The 17,418-nt window shown below is 47.2% G+C and overlaps 1 protein-coding gene across 1 annotated transcript in view; it reads right to left on the reverse strand.

The window, feature by feature from the left end:
* Positions 1-1,901: 1,901 nt before the first annotated feature.
* Positions 1,902-17,418, reverse strand: part of ARPC1A (actin related protein 2/3 complex subunit 1A) — a 30,137-nt gene continuing 14,620 nt past the window's right edge. Inside the window, exons 4-10 of the mRNA XM_045075093.1 lie at positions 14,376-14,598; positions 12,058-12,165; positions 9,091-9,303; positions 6,758-6,833; positions 6,372-6,565; positions 4,193-4,283; positions 1,902-2,305 (exon numbers count right to left, since the gene is read on the reverse strand). Of these exons, the coding sequence (XP_044931028.1) occupies positions 2,267-2,305; positions 4,193-4,283; positions 6,372-6,565; positions 6,758-6,833; positions 9,091-9,303; positions 12,058-12,165; positions 14,376-14,598 (944 nt within the window). The 3' untranslated portion in view covers positions 1,902-2,266. The remainder of the gene's footprint in view (positions 2,306-4,192; positions 4,284-6,371; positions 6,566-6,757; positions 6,834-9,090; positions 9,304-12,057; positions 12,166-14,375; positions 14,599-17,418) is intronic.

The raw sequence follows: 17,418 nt of genomic DNA on the forward strand, positions 1-17,418 counted from the left end.
TTGGGGGGGGGGGGTTAGCAAGATCCTTTAGACACTGCTTCACACTGTTATTAAGGGTCTCCGGGGCCTATAAAAGGGCCAGTGCCAAGCCTGAAAGTGAATTTCGGCTTTACTGATTAGCTGAAATTACTAATCCTGTTTGTTTTTTTTAAGATTTTATTTGAGAAAGAGAAGGCAAGAGAGAGAGAGAGAAAGCACAAGCTGTGAGGGGAGGGACGGGGTAGGGGAGAGGGAGAAGCAGACTCCCTTTTAGGGAGCCCAATTCCGCTCAATCCCAGGACCCTGGGATCATGACCTGAGCTGAAGGCAGGCGCTTAACCCACTGAGCCACCCAGATGCCTCTACTGATCCCATCTCTACTGCTATTTTACAGCTGATGATATGGAGGCTCAGCCGTTACCTAGATCGCCCAAGGTCATACAGCTTGGCAGAACTATAACCTGACGTCAAAGCCCAAAGCCTTGAATCAAAGGGCTTTGGCAGTCACCCAGAGGCCCCCCCAGATTAATAGTTATTGTGGACCCGGGCCCAGAAGCACCGTGGGTTTCCAGGTGGATGGGTGAGAAATGACCCAAGTTAAAAAAAAAAAAACAAAAAAATTCTGGCTAAGTCCTTGGAGGCAAAGTTGGAAACTTTTCTTTGTTGCCATTGTTGCTTTCATGAAATACAGCCTCTCTCTAAAAACCTCTGGGCTTCCTGGCCAAACCATGTGACTTAATGAAACAAAAAAGAAATTTTGAGCTAAATCCTGTTTAGGTGAGAACAGCCTCGCAGATGCCCGGGGGGCAAACACACACACACACACACACACAAAGGAGTTCCTGTCATTGGGATCCCGAGAAGAGGCTCCAGCAAACGGGAGGCAGGCCCACCAGGCTGCTGAGATTCTCTCCTGGAGGAAAGTAACGCTCCCCGTGAGACACCAGAAGGATAAAATCACTCGAGAATACATGATGTGCTCTGAGAAGCACGGTTACCGGTGTCCTAAAACCGGGGCTGTCTTCGAATCACAGTGAGGTAGGAGGCAGGGGAGGCTCGGGAGGCAAGTTGATTAAAGTCATTTTGGGTTTAGGTCTTAACCTAAAGTCAGCAGGGCATAAAAAGCCACAAGATCCCTGTCCCTCTAGCAGTAAGAGCCACAGAGTTTGGACCCTCTCACCACTGCCCCCTGTGGGTAATTCTGTAACCCTAGGCAACGGGAAAACCGCCCGATGGAAATGATAAACCCAAAGTTAAAGAGTGAGCCCCTCCCTGTACAAGCAGCTAATTTTTAAAAACTTATCAAACCCCTTGTTAGAGGTAAAACGGCGGTGGTGGACGGGGGTCAGGGCCACTCCGTCTGGGAAGAGCGACTGCTACTCTGTCAACTTAACTGTGCACTCTTCTAGTCGTACACTTCATCTGGTCTCTAAATGGCTTGTTTCTTGAATTCTTTCTCACGCAAAGGCAAGAACTCTTGGTGGGGGGCCTCGACCGCTCCCCTTCTCCTGGGCCAGAGAGATCAGGAATATGGCTGTGCTCAAGGCTACTCTGTGTTTATTTCCTTTGCGAATTATTTACATTTGTACCTCTCAAGATTCTCAGCCTCGGAACATCAAACTTTGGTGAGAACAACTTAGTTTGGGCCCAGTAATGTCTAACGGAAACGGTAAGCTAACACGTCCCTCTCCGGGCACCGGGGTGGCCCTTCCTGCTGCCTCGAGCACACCCCGGCGCAGAGGCCGCGCTGCGAGGCTGGAAGGCAGCATTCAGGAAAGGCTGTTTTCTCAGAGGTGGTACAGGGTGCCTGGGTTTCAGAAACCCAGAATCCCAGAGTTTACCCTAAAACCTATTTTGCTAACAGAAATTTTTTTTAGTCCCTATCTTTCTAGCAGAAGTAGCGGAAGGAAACAAAACGAAAACCACATTCAGTACTTTTATTTAACTGTTGAGGCGACAATTGACGTATCTCCCACCCTCTCCTTTAAGTTAGTGTGACAATTTTCCATAATAAACTACTTAAAGAGAAGCTTTGGTCAAGAATGGAATGAAATAGCAAAAACAAAAACAAAATAACCCCGTATCACTGCTGCTTTTAAAAAACCAACACTGTCACCGATTATAGTCAAACAAAAACACACACACGGTATTTGCGCGAACGTGTCTTCAGTGTTTCCTTGCGGCTGGCTCTCCTCACCACCATGCACACGGCGGGGCTGTGTCAGCGCATGTGTCAGTTTGTCAGTCTGTCAGTTTGTCATGCTGGATCTGGGAGGCTCACTCAGCTTCACATTATCCGGAGGCCCTGGATGGAAGACTCTAAGGTCTGGAAAGGGCGGGAGAACACAGGGTTACGGAGGCTGGTCCGTCTCGGGGTCTTCCCCCAGCCCCCGTGCACCACACGGCTGCCCTCCTCCCCCGACTGTTGTGCAGGCCCCGCACCCCCAAATCTGGCCGAGCCCAGCTCTGAGGCCCCTCTCCCAGGCCGGGGCCCCTGCCAGCCCTCCACGCCCTTCGCTCCCGTGCTGGCCCCGAGCCACAGCATCTGGACGTGCTCCCGCCTGCGCAGGGCCCGCTTCCTCTCGGGGCATCGGTGCTTGCTGGTGAGGGCGCCGGCGGCCTGCTCCGTGCCTCTCACCACACCCCAGACGCCCTCGCGCCGGGCACTGCGCTGTCTGCACAGGCCACACGGCAGCGGATGCTCAAAGGTGGCCGGACTAGCGGACCCTGGCCCGGGACCTCGTAGTGAACACCACCCAAGGGATGAGAACCAAGTGCAGAGTGCGACTGCCCCGGGAGCGCATTCCCCGGGGGCCGCAGTGCCCAGGACGGAAAGAGGGGAAGGTAAAAAGCGTGGGCAGTCGGGGAACTTCTCGAGGAAGAGAGTTTCTCTCTCGTAAGTATTTCAGAGACTTTTTTCCGGATTCTGTCTTTCACCCCACGGGGTGGTATCAAACATCATGGAAACGCCCAGGCAGGAGCAGCATTCTGTAAACACGGACCTGTTGCGGAGGTTAACGTCCAGAAGCGAAGCTCCCCGCGCCGCGCCCGGCAGCCCTCCTCTCTCCCCCCTGCCGCTCCCCTCCGGTTCCGCATCGCACCCACCACCGCCCCGGCCCCAAGCGAGAGGGGCAGAGACCCCGCATGTGCTCCTCACCACGCCCTTCCATCTGGCCTCCTAACTCTCTCTCCCGTCCGTCCGGAAGCTCGGGGCCACACCCGGGCCACTGCTGGAGGCCACATCCTCCTCACCTGCTCGCAGGACGCGACGGCCTCTGCCCGGAGCCCACGGCTGCCGGGACCACCCACACCTCACAGTCTCGCGCGCTCGGCGGCTCTGGACCAGCTCCTAGCTGTCTGCAGGCAAAGCCCAGCCGCCCCTCTCCGACCACGCCATGGCCCGTTTCCTAGTTCCAGCTTGAGCTTCCGGGGGACCCACACCACAGCCCAAAGCACTGGCGCAGCCTCACACCCGGCACGTGCTCCGAGCTCAGCTGGTCTGCACCTGCTGCTCTCGCAGCTCGGGCGGCTCGGCCCCACCCTCGCGGGCCCCGAACTCCCAGCGCATCCGGAGATGCAGCTCAGGCCCATCTCCTCCGCAGGGCTGGCACTCACGCACCCTCCCCGCCTTCTCAGTGTAGAAACAGGCACTGGCTTCCCTTCCGGAGCTCCAGAGAACACTGCCCCTTCCACCAGACAAGCCCTCTGAGGGCTCTTTCACCCTAATATCCTCGGTGATACTAGTAACAGGCCTGGCACCCAACAAATATTTCATGAACGTTTGTTAGACTGATTAGTGTAAACCGTGAAAATATATCTACGTGGTTTAACAGACTGGGGGCTCGACGCAGGGCCTACTAGAGAAAACACTCGAGTTTTCCTCCATGGACAAAATGGACATCTAGAACGATGTATCCCACCTCACTGGGAAAGTCTGCTTTTCTCCTCATGGCTTTCAGGTTTTAAGTTTCTTTTTTTTAAGGAAGCTGGACGCCCAATGTGGGGCTTGAACTCATGACCCCGAGATCAACAGTCGCTCTGCTGACTCAGCCAGCTACACGCCCAGACTCTCAAGTTTTAAAGACAACTACAATCCAATGTTCTCTGTTTCTGATGTGCCCTGGATGTGACATTTTGTCCCAAGAAATGAGAAACATTCTTGTCACAGGAAGTTTTAACGCAAACATGGTTTCTTCTGAAAAGCAGAAAATACCTTGAAATCCCAAATTGTCATGGCTCCATCGATGCCAGTAGTGCAAAATTTGCGACAATCTTGCTTGTCCACTTCATAAATAGACACTTGACTGAAAGAAAGCAAAAAGAGAGACCGTCAGGTATGTGGGGGGAGCAGGCCCCAATCTCCCTGACTAAATGGCCTATGGGCGTTTTAAGGCAACGAATTCCCCAATTCCTCAGTGTTAAGTTGTCCATCGATATTAGCTACAGCAATCAGAAGCAGAAAATACTGAAATGCATCTCACTCCCGGATGTCCAGAAAAGCCAAGACTGAAAAGGTAGGAAGGTGGACTGAGTGTTGGGACGCGGAGAGGCAGGACAAGCCAGGTCACGCAGCACGCATACCGTCTGGGAGCAGAGCGTAGGCAGGACCACAGCAATGACGAGAATGGAAACAATTCAAAACAACAACAAACCAGAGGCGGGGTGAAGCATGACTGAAACCCAGCTGGCTCCGAACAAAAACCCCCAAATCGCCCTCTGAGACAAGCAGGGCCTTTAAGTCAAGCTCTCACCCCGCATTTGAAATGAACCATTGTAAATGTGAGCAACACGCAGGCACCAGAAGATTCCAAGCAGGAAGCGCAGAGGAACAGATGAATGAAACAAGTTGTCTCAGCCTAAGTATCTGAAAAACTTTCGAGAAAATTCCATAGCTCAGAGAGTAATTTTCCTTTCTCCTGTGAAATGTCTAGAACATTCCCTCTGGGGAAGGAGATGGCAAAACTATGGCACACGTAGCCTGTTTCTATACAGCCTGTGACCTAAGAACAGCTTTAATGATTTTAGATGGTCACACAAAAAATTAAGACTATTATTTGGTTACATGAAAATTATTTGGAAATTCAAATTTCAGTGTCTGTAAGCTTTTACTGAGACACCCACGTGCATTTACATACGTATTGCCAAGGGCTTACACGCCATCACGGATGTCAGTAGTTGTGACAGAGGCTGGCTCAGAGCCAAAAATATTTACTCTCTGGTTCCTTATAGGAAAAGTTTGCTGACCCTTTGCTTAAGGACAAAGAGAACTTAATAACTGCAAATAAAGGCAAATCTGCCGATCTGCAAGCCTTCTTATTTTTAACCAGGAACCCTGGAAGACGGAATGAGAGCTGCTTCCTTCCTGATACGCAGTCTACAGAGAAGCTTCAGAGAAATTCACAATAAATAACTTTGAAAGTCATTCAAGACAAAGAAACTTGAAGCATGAAAAGACTTCCTATGCCTTCAAGTTATTACTTTCCAGTAGAGCACAGACATTTCGGCCCATTTTAAATCCAGTGGCCCACTCCACTGAACATGACAAGCGTGACCTACGTTCAAAAATTCTCTCAAAGGCAAAGTCTAGAGGTTTCCATTCTTGTTCCCGCCATCATCACCACAATGAAAGTCTCTCAAGACAAAAGGTCTATTAAAAAAGAGAAAATCTTATGGGACCTAAACTCTGACCACTGTCAGTGAAAATATCGAGAACAGACTACCTCTCTCCTCTAGATTTAGGAAAAAAACAAGCTTCCTGGGTGGGGGAGGGGGGGAATGACAAACAGTTCATAGGCACCTGATGAAAAACTGAAGTCAAGAAACTCCTTGGTTTGGCCACATGATATCAAAGAATTCCATTTAATTAAATGATCTTCTTACTGGTATATATCACCTGAAATCCATGGTTGAAACGACAGCTGGAATTAGCTTTCTAAGCAGTGTATAACGAGCCTTCCGTCATCCGTTCACCGCCAGGGGACCATAACATTCAGGAAGGTTTCGTTTTGTTCTCAATCAGGGTTGGAGAAAGCGAGCCCTAGGCGAGGCTCCACCGAAAGACTCGCCAGCTTACTGTCGCCGGGGAGGCTCAGAGCTGCTCACAGGGGATGCCAAGTACCAGCCGCACCTCAAAGGACAGAATGCCTAGGAGGGGGCGGCTCACTCTGTCCCAAGCTGAGAGTAAGAGCCCGCAGTCGGGGAGCTTCAGACTTCCCTCTGCTCCTGCTCCCGAAGCAATGTGTGGGCACACAGCACGCACAACTTGCCTAGGGACCCAGTCAGGAAACAAGCAGAGGAAGACGGGCATCTTTGTCACCAAACACTTCTCCCTGTGGTCAGGGCCCTGGCTAAAGGTGGCTCCCAGGGGCCCCAGGCAGCGGGGCGGCACGTACGTGATGCTATTCTGGTGCAGCGTCTCCAAGGCTGTGTTGCGGTCCTCGGTCGTGGCCCTCTTGTCCATGTTGCGGAAGCGTTCCATGGCAGACATGTTGCGCTGAATGCTCTGTTTTGGAATGTCTAGTTTGGAGACGAAGGTCAAGCAGCCACGGTCATCGTAGTTAAAGAGCATTGGGCAGCAGTCATGGCCCTGAAACGAGGTCTCAGTCAGGAGTCGGGGAGTACGCTGCCCACCCACCGACCCCTGGGCAGAACGTGCACGCTGGCTCATCTACAAGGCTGTTCTGGTTCACGCCAGTGCGCCAAGTCACAGAGCACGCCCCGTTCCTGTTCTGGAGAACTAAACACAGTGTACTACAAGGGAGAATGGAGAATTACTTACCGCGGCTACAACGCTATTCTCGGAGACGAATGACACACTCAGGAGGGGCAGGAACTCCGTTTTCAGAGTTGAGACCCTGAACACAAGAACAATTGTTAAACTGAGATGGGAACTGACCACGCAGCTTCTTTATAGACACAGCAGATGAAAAGGACCCATTTTCACAAGGGCTCGTGCGGTGCAAATGAACACGTATGCCTACCAGGAGCCCCATGACCTGGACTTTGGGGAATCCCAAGCATGACACGGCCCTGGGGTCACTGTAGAAAGAGTGCTCTGGCCCTCTCTGGCCCACGCCCTGCTCTGAGTCCCGCCCCCTCACCCCATGACAAACTGGTCCCCAGGGAGTCCTCCTTCTTTCCTGGCTCTGCTTTTGCTCCCACACCCTTTACAAACATGCTGTCTTTTGCTTGTCCACCAAAATCCACCCCGGTCTCTGACGCTCAGCTCATCTGATCATCTCCATGAAGCTTTCCTGGACCTCTTCAGCCTGAAGTGGCTTCTCCTCCGACCACCTAGCACTCTGGGTGTCACGGTCACTCATGACTGAATGCCTTGTCCCCCCTTCCTCGCCTTGCCTGTGCTCACTGTGGGCTCCAGAGGTTGGGCACAAACATCTAGGAGACTCCCTTCTCTTCTCTGCCGGGCTCTGGGGGAGGAGCTGGGGCCACCAGTGAATACGCATCTTGGCTGGCCAGGAGCTCCCAGACAGAAGAGCTGGGGAAGGTGTGTGTGTACCCATATACTTAGTACGTTATCTGCCAGCACCTGGCCAAGAGGCCACACACACACGGCAGGCAAACATAGTGGTCGATGACTTAGGATCGTGGAACTTCATGTAGAAGATGATGCGTTTTGAAAACTATATCTCAGGGGAGCCCACCCCCACCCACCCATACCCCAATACCACTGGAACTTAATTAAAGGCCTAGCACCTCATTTTAAGGCCTTGGCTCCTTTCACACGTAATATTTATGCTTGAGAAGGGGAAGCGTAGAGGATATGACCTGACTTGCAGGACCAGAAAAGCCAAATCATAAATCAATATGAGGGCAGACGGGGGCTGTAAGAAGCATATGCTAAGAGATTATTATGCATTATAATAAATTATATCCAAATCAAATAACCATGACATCAAAACTGAATGACAGAAAAATTACTGTACAAAATGTACAGCATAATCCCATTTGTGTTCAAAATGAAAAGATATGTTAAGTGCCTATACTTGTACAGAAATCTGGAAGATTACACCATTTATTATGATGTTAAAAAAAAGTAAATAAAATAAACCCAACTCAATCCAGTTATCAGGAAAATATCATTTCTGACATGACATGTCACTTTGTAGTCACTGTGAGGCAGAGGGAGGCAGAGACACCTGATGTGACCAGTTCTCAGCACACAGGTTGACAAGTTAGGAACCTTTTAAGGTGCATAACCTTTCGCTGCCAATGGAAAAGGATTCACCAGGAGAGAACAAAGATTCCTATTAAAGGGAAAGAATTTCATTCATTGTCTCTCTTCCTCCAGCATATGATGAGCAGATATAAATTCTGATGTGTTTAAAAAAAAAAAATTCTGACGTGTGACAAGATGCCTCGTGCTCTTTGAACGCTATCCGGGTGCCTCCCTCACAAATGAGTCATTGCAATTCAAGTTCTTCTGGCACACTCCAGAGGAACTGGTATCAGGGTTTTATGTATTACTGAATGGAATTCCAAATTAATGGAGTCACTGCTCACGGACTACACACAGTAAGGACTTTATCTCCTACTTGACTGCTGGATGACAGGGACCTGCTGTGAGGGAGTCACACTAACAGACCAAAGTGACATTCCGAAGGAACTCTCATTAGCGGCAAACCAGGAGCGTCCCTCAAAGAAACCACCACACCGCACCACCTCCATGAAGAAGTGTTTCTGGAAGTGAGCTCTAACTCTTTTTTTTTTTTTAAAGATTTATTTATTTGTTTGACAGACAGAGATCACAAGTAGGCAGAGAGGCAGGCAGAGGGAGGGGGGAAGCAGGCTCCCTGCTGAGCAGAGAGCCCAATGCAGCACTCGATCCCAGGACCCCCGGAATCATGACCTGAGCCAAAGGCAGAGGCTTTAACCCACTGAGCCACCCAGGCGCCCCTGAGCTCTAACTCTTTAAAAAGTTTCCCCAAACGGACAATCTGAATGTGTATCGGTGACTTTCAAGGCGGCCCTGCAGTTCTGGGCCACATTTTTAAGCTCACATCCTGCGTTTACCTCCAGGGAAGGACGGCCTTAGCCCAGCTGGTGAGAGACCCCAAACCACTCCCTAACTCCAAGCGAAAGGCAAATACTCACTGCACGCTTTTTGAGGCGTCAGCAACGGACACGGTGCTGTCATGGCTGACCCAGGCCAGGCGGCTCCCGCTGGCAGAGAAGCTGACCCCATGCACCCAGCCGCCGGTGCCGCTGCCCCCGAACTCTGACATCAGCTGACCAAAAGGCATCTTGCTGCCCCAGGGCGTACTGGCTGGCTTTTCGTCCACTTCTTTAATGTAGGCAGAAAACACTCTACAGTTTAGGGGCAGGAAAGAAGGAAAAAGGTCAATGAAAATTTATGTATACAGAAACAGGCCACGGGCAGCTGCTCTAAGGTGTCTCAGAATGCAGAGATTGAGCCTTAAAAAGTAAAACATGACAAAGTCACATCCACAAAACTCTTACGATTTGGTTCTTTTTTTTTTTTTTAAAAGGTTTTATTTATTTGACACAGAGAGAGAGAGATCACAAGTAGGCAGAGAGGCAGGCAGAGAGAGAGGGGGAAGCAGACTTCCTGCCAAGCAGAGAACCTGATGCGGGGCTCGATCCCAAGACCCTGAGACCATGGCCTGAGCTGAAGGCAGAGGCTTAACCCACTGAGCCACTCAGGCGCTCCACTAAGACTTGGTTCTAAGGGCCGCCTGCAGGCCCATCTGAGTCTGGCCAAATGCACTCAATCGGAGGGTACACGAGGAGACCTATGGTGCTCTAGGGGTGCAGTTCTAGAAGTTCTAAAAGAAGGACAAAAGTCCTCTCCCTGAGCCCACGTTCTCGGGGAGGATCTTGCTGTCCCGCCCCTCCCTTGCATGCGGCTGACCTTGCTAAGTGAGCACAGCATTCTTTCCTGTCTACTTCACTATCATTTTCAACACAGTATTCCAGGAAGCCCACAGGCCAAACAGGAGAAGAAACTATGTGCCACACTGCAATAAACCGATGGCATTAACCCATTTAAACAAAGGGACATCCAAAGAGGAAGCCAAGGGAAGCCAGTGAGAGTGGGCAGGCTCTCACTCAGGCCATCATGCTGTTGGGGCTCACTGTCCAGTCTCTGTGACCGGTCTGGGGTGAAGGAGGGTCTCCTTTACGGCCAGCTGTCAGCAGTCTCTCCCTCCTGAATTCCAAGAAGCTGTGTATGAGGAGGTCTGGATGCAGAATCCGGAAAAAGGAGGGAGAAAGAGCCGCTGGGAATGCACCACTAATTCTACATCCTGGAGCTTCTCTCAAGAGCCTCTGGACCTAAAGACTCCTAAAAGTGATCTGAGATATTTGCCCTGAAATGACCATGACAGCAGCAGCTCTGGGGAGTGGAGGGGCACAGTGAGTTATCTGTTCGAGGACATGACCTTGGAATCTCTGGGCTTCACTTTCTTGCATTTGAACACAGCTGACACACAGTATTAGCCGAGTTTCAGGTGTACAGCATAGTGATTCAACTTCTCTACACCGTACACCACACTCGCTGCAAGTGTAGCTGCCACCTGTCATCGTACGAGGCTCTGGCCATGTCCCTATGTTCCATGTCATCCTTGTGACTTACTCTGTCACTGGAAGCCTGTACCTCCCACTCCTCTTCACCCATTTTGCCCATCCCCTTAACCCTCCGTCTCTCTGGCACCCGTCAGTCTGTCCTCTGTGTTTATGAGACTCAGAACCACTGGGCCTTAAGTCAGCATCACAACGGCCACTGCTCTCGTCCTCAGACGCTGGGACAGAACGGGCGGTTCTCATTCGTGAACTCAAGAGCGTGAATTCAACAGGACACAGGACCACAGGTCAAAGTGAAGTTCATTTCTGTAAATCAGTACTATCAAAAGAATTAGCAACCTATTTCCAGATTTTGTAGATACAGTCTAATAATTCAAGCGGTACGGATCATTAAGTTCCATTCTTCGAGGGAATCAGAAGGACTCTGGGTGACATATCAGACAATGAAACTGAAACTCCTAAATTCTCCTAAAGAATGTCTATGCTGTTACACTGGTTCTTTTTTTTTTAAGATTTTTAAAAATTTTTATTTATTTGACAGAGATCACAAGTAGGCAGAAAGGCAGGCGGAGAAAAGGGGGAAGCAGACTCCTCATGGAGCAGACAGCCCGATGTGGGGCTCGATTCCAGGACCCTGAGATCATGACCTGAGCCAAAGGCAGAGGCTCAACCTGCTGAGCCACCCAGGCGCCCTACACTGGCTCTTAAGCAGAAGAACCAATCTTTTCCCAAAGAGTGCCTTGATGCTGCTGTATCCCCACTCCACATGCAAATTCCCACACACATCTTTAAAAAAAAATAAAAACAAAAAAAACAAAAAAAACCACCCAAACCCTTGGATATTCTTGGATATAAATCACTAGCCAGGTTTTCTGGAAATTCTCCAAATAGCCTACTAAAGAAAGATGCAACCCATTTCCCAACCCACCATACTGTCAATGTGAAGTAACACTTATATGCTTTTCTTTTGGATAAGGGAAAAAAAGCCTTCTTGGTAAAGAATAACTGTAAAAAGCAATTACACTGTATGATCCTTAAAGCTCTTAGCAAAGTGGCTGTGTTTCTTCCAGTCTCATGCTAACAACAAATAAGAAGCTTGAACCCAAAAGGAAGAACATAGTAATAGCTCAGCAGAGCACTTTCAGCTGTCTTGTTCATCTCAGCTTCAGCCTGGAATTTGATGAGTCTCTGCCTGGGTTATGAAATGAGAAATAACACCGGAGTCCAAGGGCCACTACACCTCTGCTCCAAACACGATGTTCCGCCTACGGAAAACCTCCCCGGCCCCACCTGTGCGCCCCACTCCTCCTGCACCTCCAAGTCCACTCCCCACCCCCTGAGACTTCTGTGTTCGCTTTCCTAGATCACAAGCTCCTTCCATCTCTGAGTCCCTCCTGGTGCTTAGCACAGTACCCTCCTGGTGCTTAGCACAGTACCTTGCAAAGAAGAGGAACCTGAAAAATATCTGAAAGACGAACAAGGAACAGATCAATTCTACCAGTTCTCGTGGGTTCCCACCTGCATTTGAAATCGCAGGATCCTGCTGCCAGCAAGACGTTGTTGGGATGCCAATCCAAGCTGAGGACCGTGGAGCGAATCGGCTTTTTAATGTGCTTGCTTACCCACCTACAAAAGGAGAAAATCCATTTCAGTTTATTCACACATCGAGCAATAGTTCCCACAGGGCCTCTCAAAGGTGTGTCAGGTGATACACATGTGGAGACCAGGTCCTCTGCCAAGAGAGGAAGAAGAGCCATAAATAGTCCTTTCTGTTCTTTTAGGCCTTGACGTTCTCTTATCACAGTAGTCAGTTCTGAGCCTTCCGGCAATGAGGGGATCCCCATGAGTAACTATATTTACGGATGAACTCTGGATACTGCCCACAGAGTTTCAGATTACACCTAACTTTAATCTTTAAAATAAAATCTGGGGTTTGAAATTACTTAAATTTTTATTACAAATACTCAGTGACCTGTTATTTCATCTTGGGTTAAGTTTGGCTGGCAAAATAGCTCAATTTCCTTTCTACGTCTCTGTGAAGCAGCAAATTATTATTAGTATTAGTATTTATGTATTTTTTTTCCAGAAAAATCACAACCAAGAAATTCACAATCTCCTGTTAGAGGTTCTAATTCTCTAACTCCGCTCGAAAAGTTTATTTATGTCTGAGATCAGTCATTATTCTGGCTTCGCTAATTCAATTTCTGCCCCTAAACTGCTGCTTAAAAACCAATCATGCTGTGCTTTTTAAGAACCAAGAGACTTTGGGGCGCCTGGGTGGCTCAGTGGGTTAAAGCCTCTGCCTTTGGCTCAGGTCATGATCCTAGGATCCTGGGATCGAGCCCCGCTTCAGGCTCTCTTCTCAGCGGAGAGCCTGCTTCCTCCTCTCTCTCTCTGCCTTCCTTTTTACCTACATGTGATCTCTGTCAAATAAATAAATAAATCTTAAAAGAAAAAAAAAAGAAAAAAAAGAGCCGAGAAACTTAATATTAAGCTGAATGCCCATCCTTGAATGCCAAATTACTCTTCCACAGAATCTCTTAGGAACCTATCTAAAAAATTTCCTTCTGAAAAACAGACAGTATTCTGACTTGCTTATAATGGGGTTAAAGGCTTTTAGAGATTGTTTTATTCACATCACTCCAGTGAAATGTTGTTCTACAGCTGAGAAACTTCCCTGGACACACAGCTTGTTCAAGTGACAATACCTTGTACTACAGAACAGCCCAATCTCTCTATATTTGAGACTATTTTTCAATGAATAAAAATGTGAGCAAACTCTGAGGTTGAACATTACCTAGGAAGGAAAGTTTTTATCTATCCATTTCAGTGAGTCCTCTCCTAAAATGATTTTTGGCAGGCAGTGCTTTGTTAGGCTTATTTTTACACACACTTGAAAGAAAAACACAGTTCTTAAATTCATAATTTAGTCTTACTGCAAATTCACAGACTTTCTTTCCAAAGAATCAAAATTTGTGAGATTTCACTAAATCTCACAAAACATAATCTAATCCGTTCCTTTCACTGTTTCAGCTGAAAGCAAACAGTACCACTGACACAAAGAGTAATGTGTGCTCTGCTATTTTTAGTCCAAATACAAACACTGCCAGATCCGCATTGAATGAGGATTCCAAGATGCGGGCTATTTCCCATCCTTTGTGAATGTGTGCCTCACAGAGCGGAGTCATTTTCTTATCAAAGTAAATGAGAAGGATCAGGTAAAATGAGTCACTTTGCGATCAAATCAGTCTCTGTATTTTGAGTGGCTCGGCTACAAGTGATTTATCCAGAAAGTACAACAGGCAGACTGTAGTTCCAAGATTCTGGTCAATTTTTACTCCAACAGTGTAAATGAATAAAATATTACACTAAGACAGAGATTTGGTTAGCCAATAAATTTTAAAGAAACACTTTGTTATCTGCAGGAATCTCAGATATTTTAAGTAGACAGAGACAGTGGGGAAAAAAAATTATCCCTCAGGTCATGCATGGGAATCTCTCAAGTTTATGATTTACCTGTAGGAGTAAGAAGACAATTTGGACATCGAATGGGAAGAGTGGGAGCATCCTACTGAACCTGCCAGTTAGGAGATTAGGACATAGGACCACAGGTCTGTATCGACATGAGAAATGTGAGATTTGACTCAACGTGCACACAGGAAGGAAAACTGCTCAGAGGGAACAGAGAGCTTCAGAGGGGGGGGGGAAATCCCCAGATGAGGAAACATTGAAGTTACAGTCAAACCTTCACCCAGTGCTTCAAGAAGTCATCAGAACGCAGTGGTCAAATGTATAATTCCACAGAGAGAAATAAAAAATACTCAGATATTGCTCACCAGTCATTTTCAGACTCAAAGTAACAAACAGAAATGAGTCGTGCTCCACTTCCCACAGCAAATTTGTTCTCTAGCGGGGACCACTTGACAAAAGTCGCTGCACGATTAATTCTCAGGATCACCAGGGTTGGCTTCCAGACACCATCTTTCTGACTCCAGACGTAGGCATTGCGGTCTGCCCCACAAGTGACGATGCGGTCACTCTTGGGAGCCCAGTCGATACCTGCAAGTGAGATGTGGTATCATCTGCTTTGCCGGGCCACTGACCAGAGACATGAACAGCCACGTGGGCACCACCATGGCAGGGCTAGATGTGCTTCGTATCTTCCTTCCCAACCCCATCCTTCCCCCATCTCTGGTCCTGATCTTCTCCTCACACGCAAACGCAAGGTTTCTCTGCAAAGTCCTGGAACTCAGGACCGTCCTTGAGGCTAGGCAGAACAGAGCTGTTTTATGATTGTGGAGGTTACAAAACTAAATGGGGGCATTCTACTACCCATTCACAGGTTTCTTTCTTTTTTAAGATTTTATTTATGTATTTGACAGAGAGAGAGAGGGCACAAGTAGGCAGAGAGGCAGGCAGAGAGAGAGAGGGGGAAGCTGGCTCCCTGCTGAGCAGAGCCCGATGCAGGGCTCCATCCCAGAACCTTGAGATCATGACCTGAGCCGAAGGTAGAGGCTTAACCCACTGAGCCACCCAGGAGCTCCATGCACAGGTTTCTAAAGTTATCTGGTATAAAGACCTTTTTCTTTTATCTCAATTAGATTTTGGGGAGATTAACAGTACCTTTATGCATTCATTAACAGACCTCCCTCCATGGTATTAACTGAAAATTTGTTACGTAACATCTAAGGGTAATTTAAAATTATCTTTAGTAAACGGAGGCAAAAATATGAATTGTGACTCACTATATATTCTTCTGAAGGTCACACTGTCCTTTAAACTAACCTAAATACCTTTGCTATATGCTATAGGTTCTACAAAGAGTCCTTGAGTATCTCTGCATCTACACTAGGAAGAGATCTGAGTATGTATGGGTTCTTCTTCTTTTTTTTTTTTTTTAAGATTTTATTTTTATTTATTTGGCAGAGAAAGACATAGCGAAGAGAGGGAACACAAACGGGGGAGTGGGAGAGGGAGAAGCAGGCTTCCCGCTGAGCAGGGAGCCCGACTCTGGACTTGATGCCAGGACCTAGGATCATGACCTGAGCTAAAGGCAGACACTTAAGAACTGAGCCACCCAGGTGCCCCTATACGGGTTATTTTTCATATTTGACCAGACTTTTACTTATCTGATGGCTCTGTGAAGTCAAGATCAGTTTGCCCAGCATGGAGCCCAATGTGGCGCTTGAACTCAAACCCTGACGTCAAGACCTAAGCTGAGATCAAGAATCAGACACTTAAGTGACTAAGTCACCCGTGTCCGAACTAATAAATTCTAATAAATTCTTATTATAGGTATCTTCCTAAAAATTAGTCATAATTATTAACATATGGAAAGAACAGGAATATAAATCAAAGTTTCTACTGGTCGTAACTCATAGCGACTTCAGTTGTACGAAGAGTTCATTCATTCTTTACCTACAGGAATAGTCTGCTCAGTTATTTGTACCACTGAGGGGAAAAAGGTATCAGGGAGTGTATTCTGAGTGATGTGTACTTTGACTGCAAGTCGACTCATTATAGGATACTTTCGCAATCCTCTTTATTAGATTTTAGGTTTCATTTTTAACTACAAAAGCAAAACCCACAAAAAACAAACGCCACAAAGGGACATGCAGGAAGTAAATAAAGTCCTGCCCCCATTCTTATGTCCATACACATTTCTCCCCCCAAATGATACTGATACTATGGCAAACATTTTCTTCTCCTTTTTATAAATTAGCATTGATCTTATCATAATAATTTCCCCAAACATCCCACTGTTGAATGTTTCATCAGTCTCCAATCATTTATTAAAATAGATATCACTGGAATAAACAATCAGGAACATACCTTTTTGTTCTGGTTAAAATGATCTCGATGATAAATTCCCCAAAGTGCGATGCAAAATATTGTTATTTATATGAATGTCTTGTTTTCTTGATTACAAGCTTCTTGACAATAAGAAGCAAGTCTTTGAAACTACTGTGGTGGGCAAACCCTAGGGAAGTCCCCTACCTATAGGTGTGGACAAGACCTGCAACTTGCTTCTCACCAGTGGGATGCATGAAAAGTGATTAGATGTCCATGATTAGTGGACAAGATTAGATTACATAAATCTTAGCAGTTGCTGGGAAATTCTACTTCCAACAACCTGAAGGAGCTTGGAAGTGTATCCTTCCCTGGTCAAGCCTCTGATGAGAATTCATCCCCGGCTGACACCTTGATTACAACATTCAAGACCCTAAGCAGAGATCCTAGATAAGTCATGCCTGGACTCTTGACCCACAAAAACTGTGAGATAATAAATGCGCTTTGGTTGAGCTGCTAAGTTTGCAGTATTTGTTACACAGCAAAAGAAAACAAGCGTGTCCCCGAACACCCAGAATATTGCCTCAGAATGAGAAAGTTCAGTGATTTTGTGATGATTTTGATAATCTAAAATTTCACCCCTTATTCCATATGCTCACCATTCTGATTAAACACATAATGTTTTATAAGAATCCTGAGGTGCTTAAGCATGAGGCATTTTAAAAAGTCAACAGATCTAAAAAAACAGAAGGGACCATCTTCTGCTTTATCATTCTAGTCTACTCCTGTATCTACATCTTTTTTTTTTTTTAAAGATTTTATTTATTTATTTAACAGAGAGAAATCACAAGTAGAGGCAGGCAGAGAGAGAGAGAGGGAAGCAGGCTCTCCACTGAGCAGAGAGCCCGATGCGGGACTCGATCCCAGGACTCTGAGATCATGACCTGAGCCGAAGGCAGCGGCTTAACCCACTGAGCCACCCAGGCGCCCCTCTACATCTTTCATTTAAGCATGGAAGCTATAAAAACAGTCATAGCTTCAAAGTATTTTATATATATATTTTTAAAGATTTTATTTATTTATTTGACA

This window comes from Mustela putorius, unplaced genomic scaffold (genome assembly GCF_011764305.1).
Source record: "Mustela putorius furo isolate JIRA1106 unplaced genomic scaffold, ASM1176430v1.1 tig00000139_pilon_pilon_pilon, whole genome shotgun sequence".
Taxonomy (NCBI): domain Eukaryota; kingdom Metazoa; phylum Chordata; class Mammalia; order Carnivora; family Mustelidae; genus Mustela; species Mustela putorius.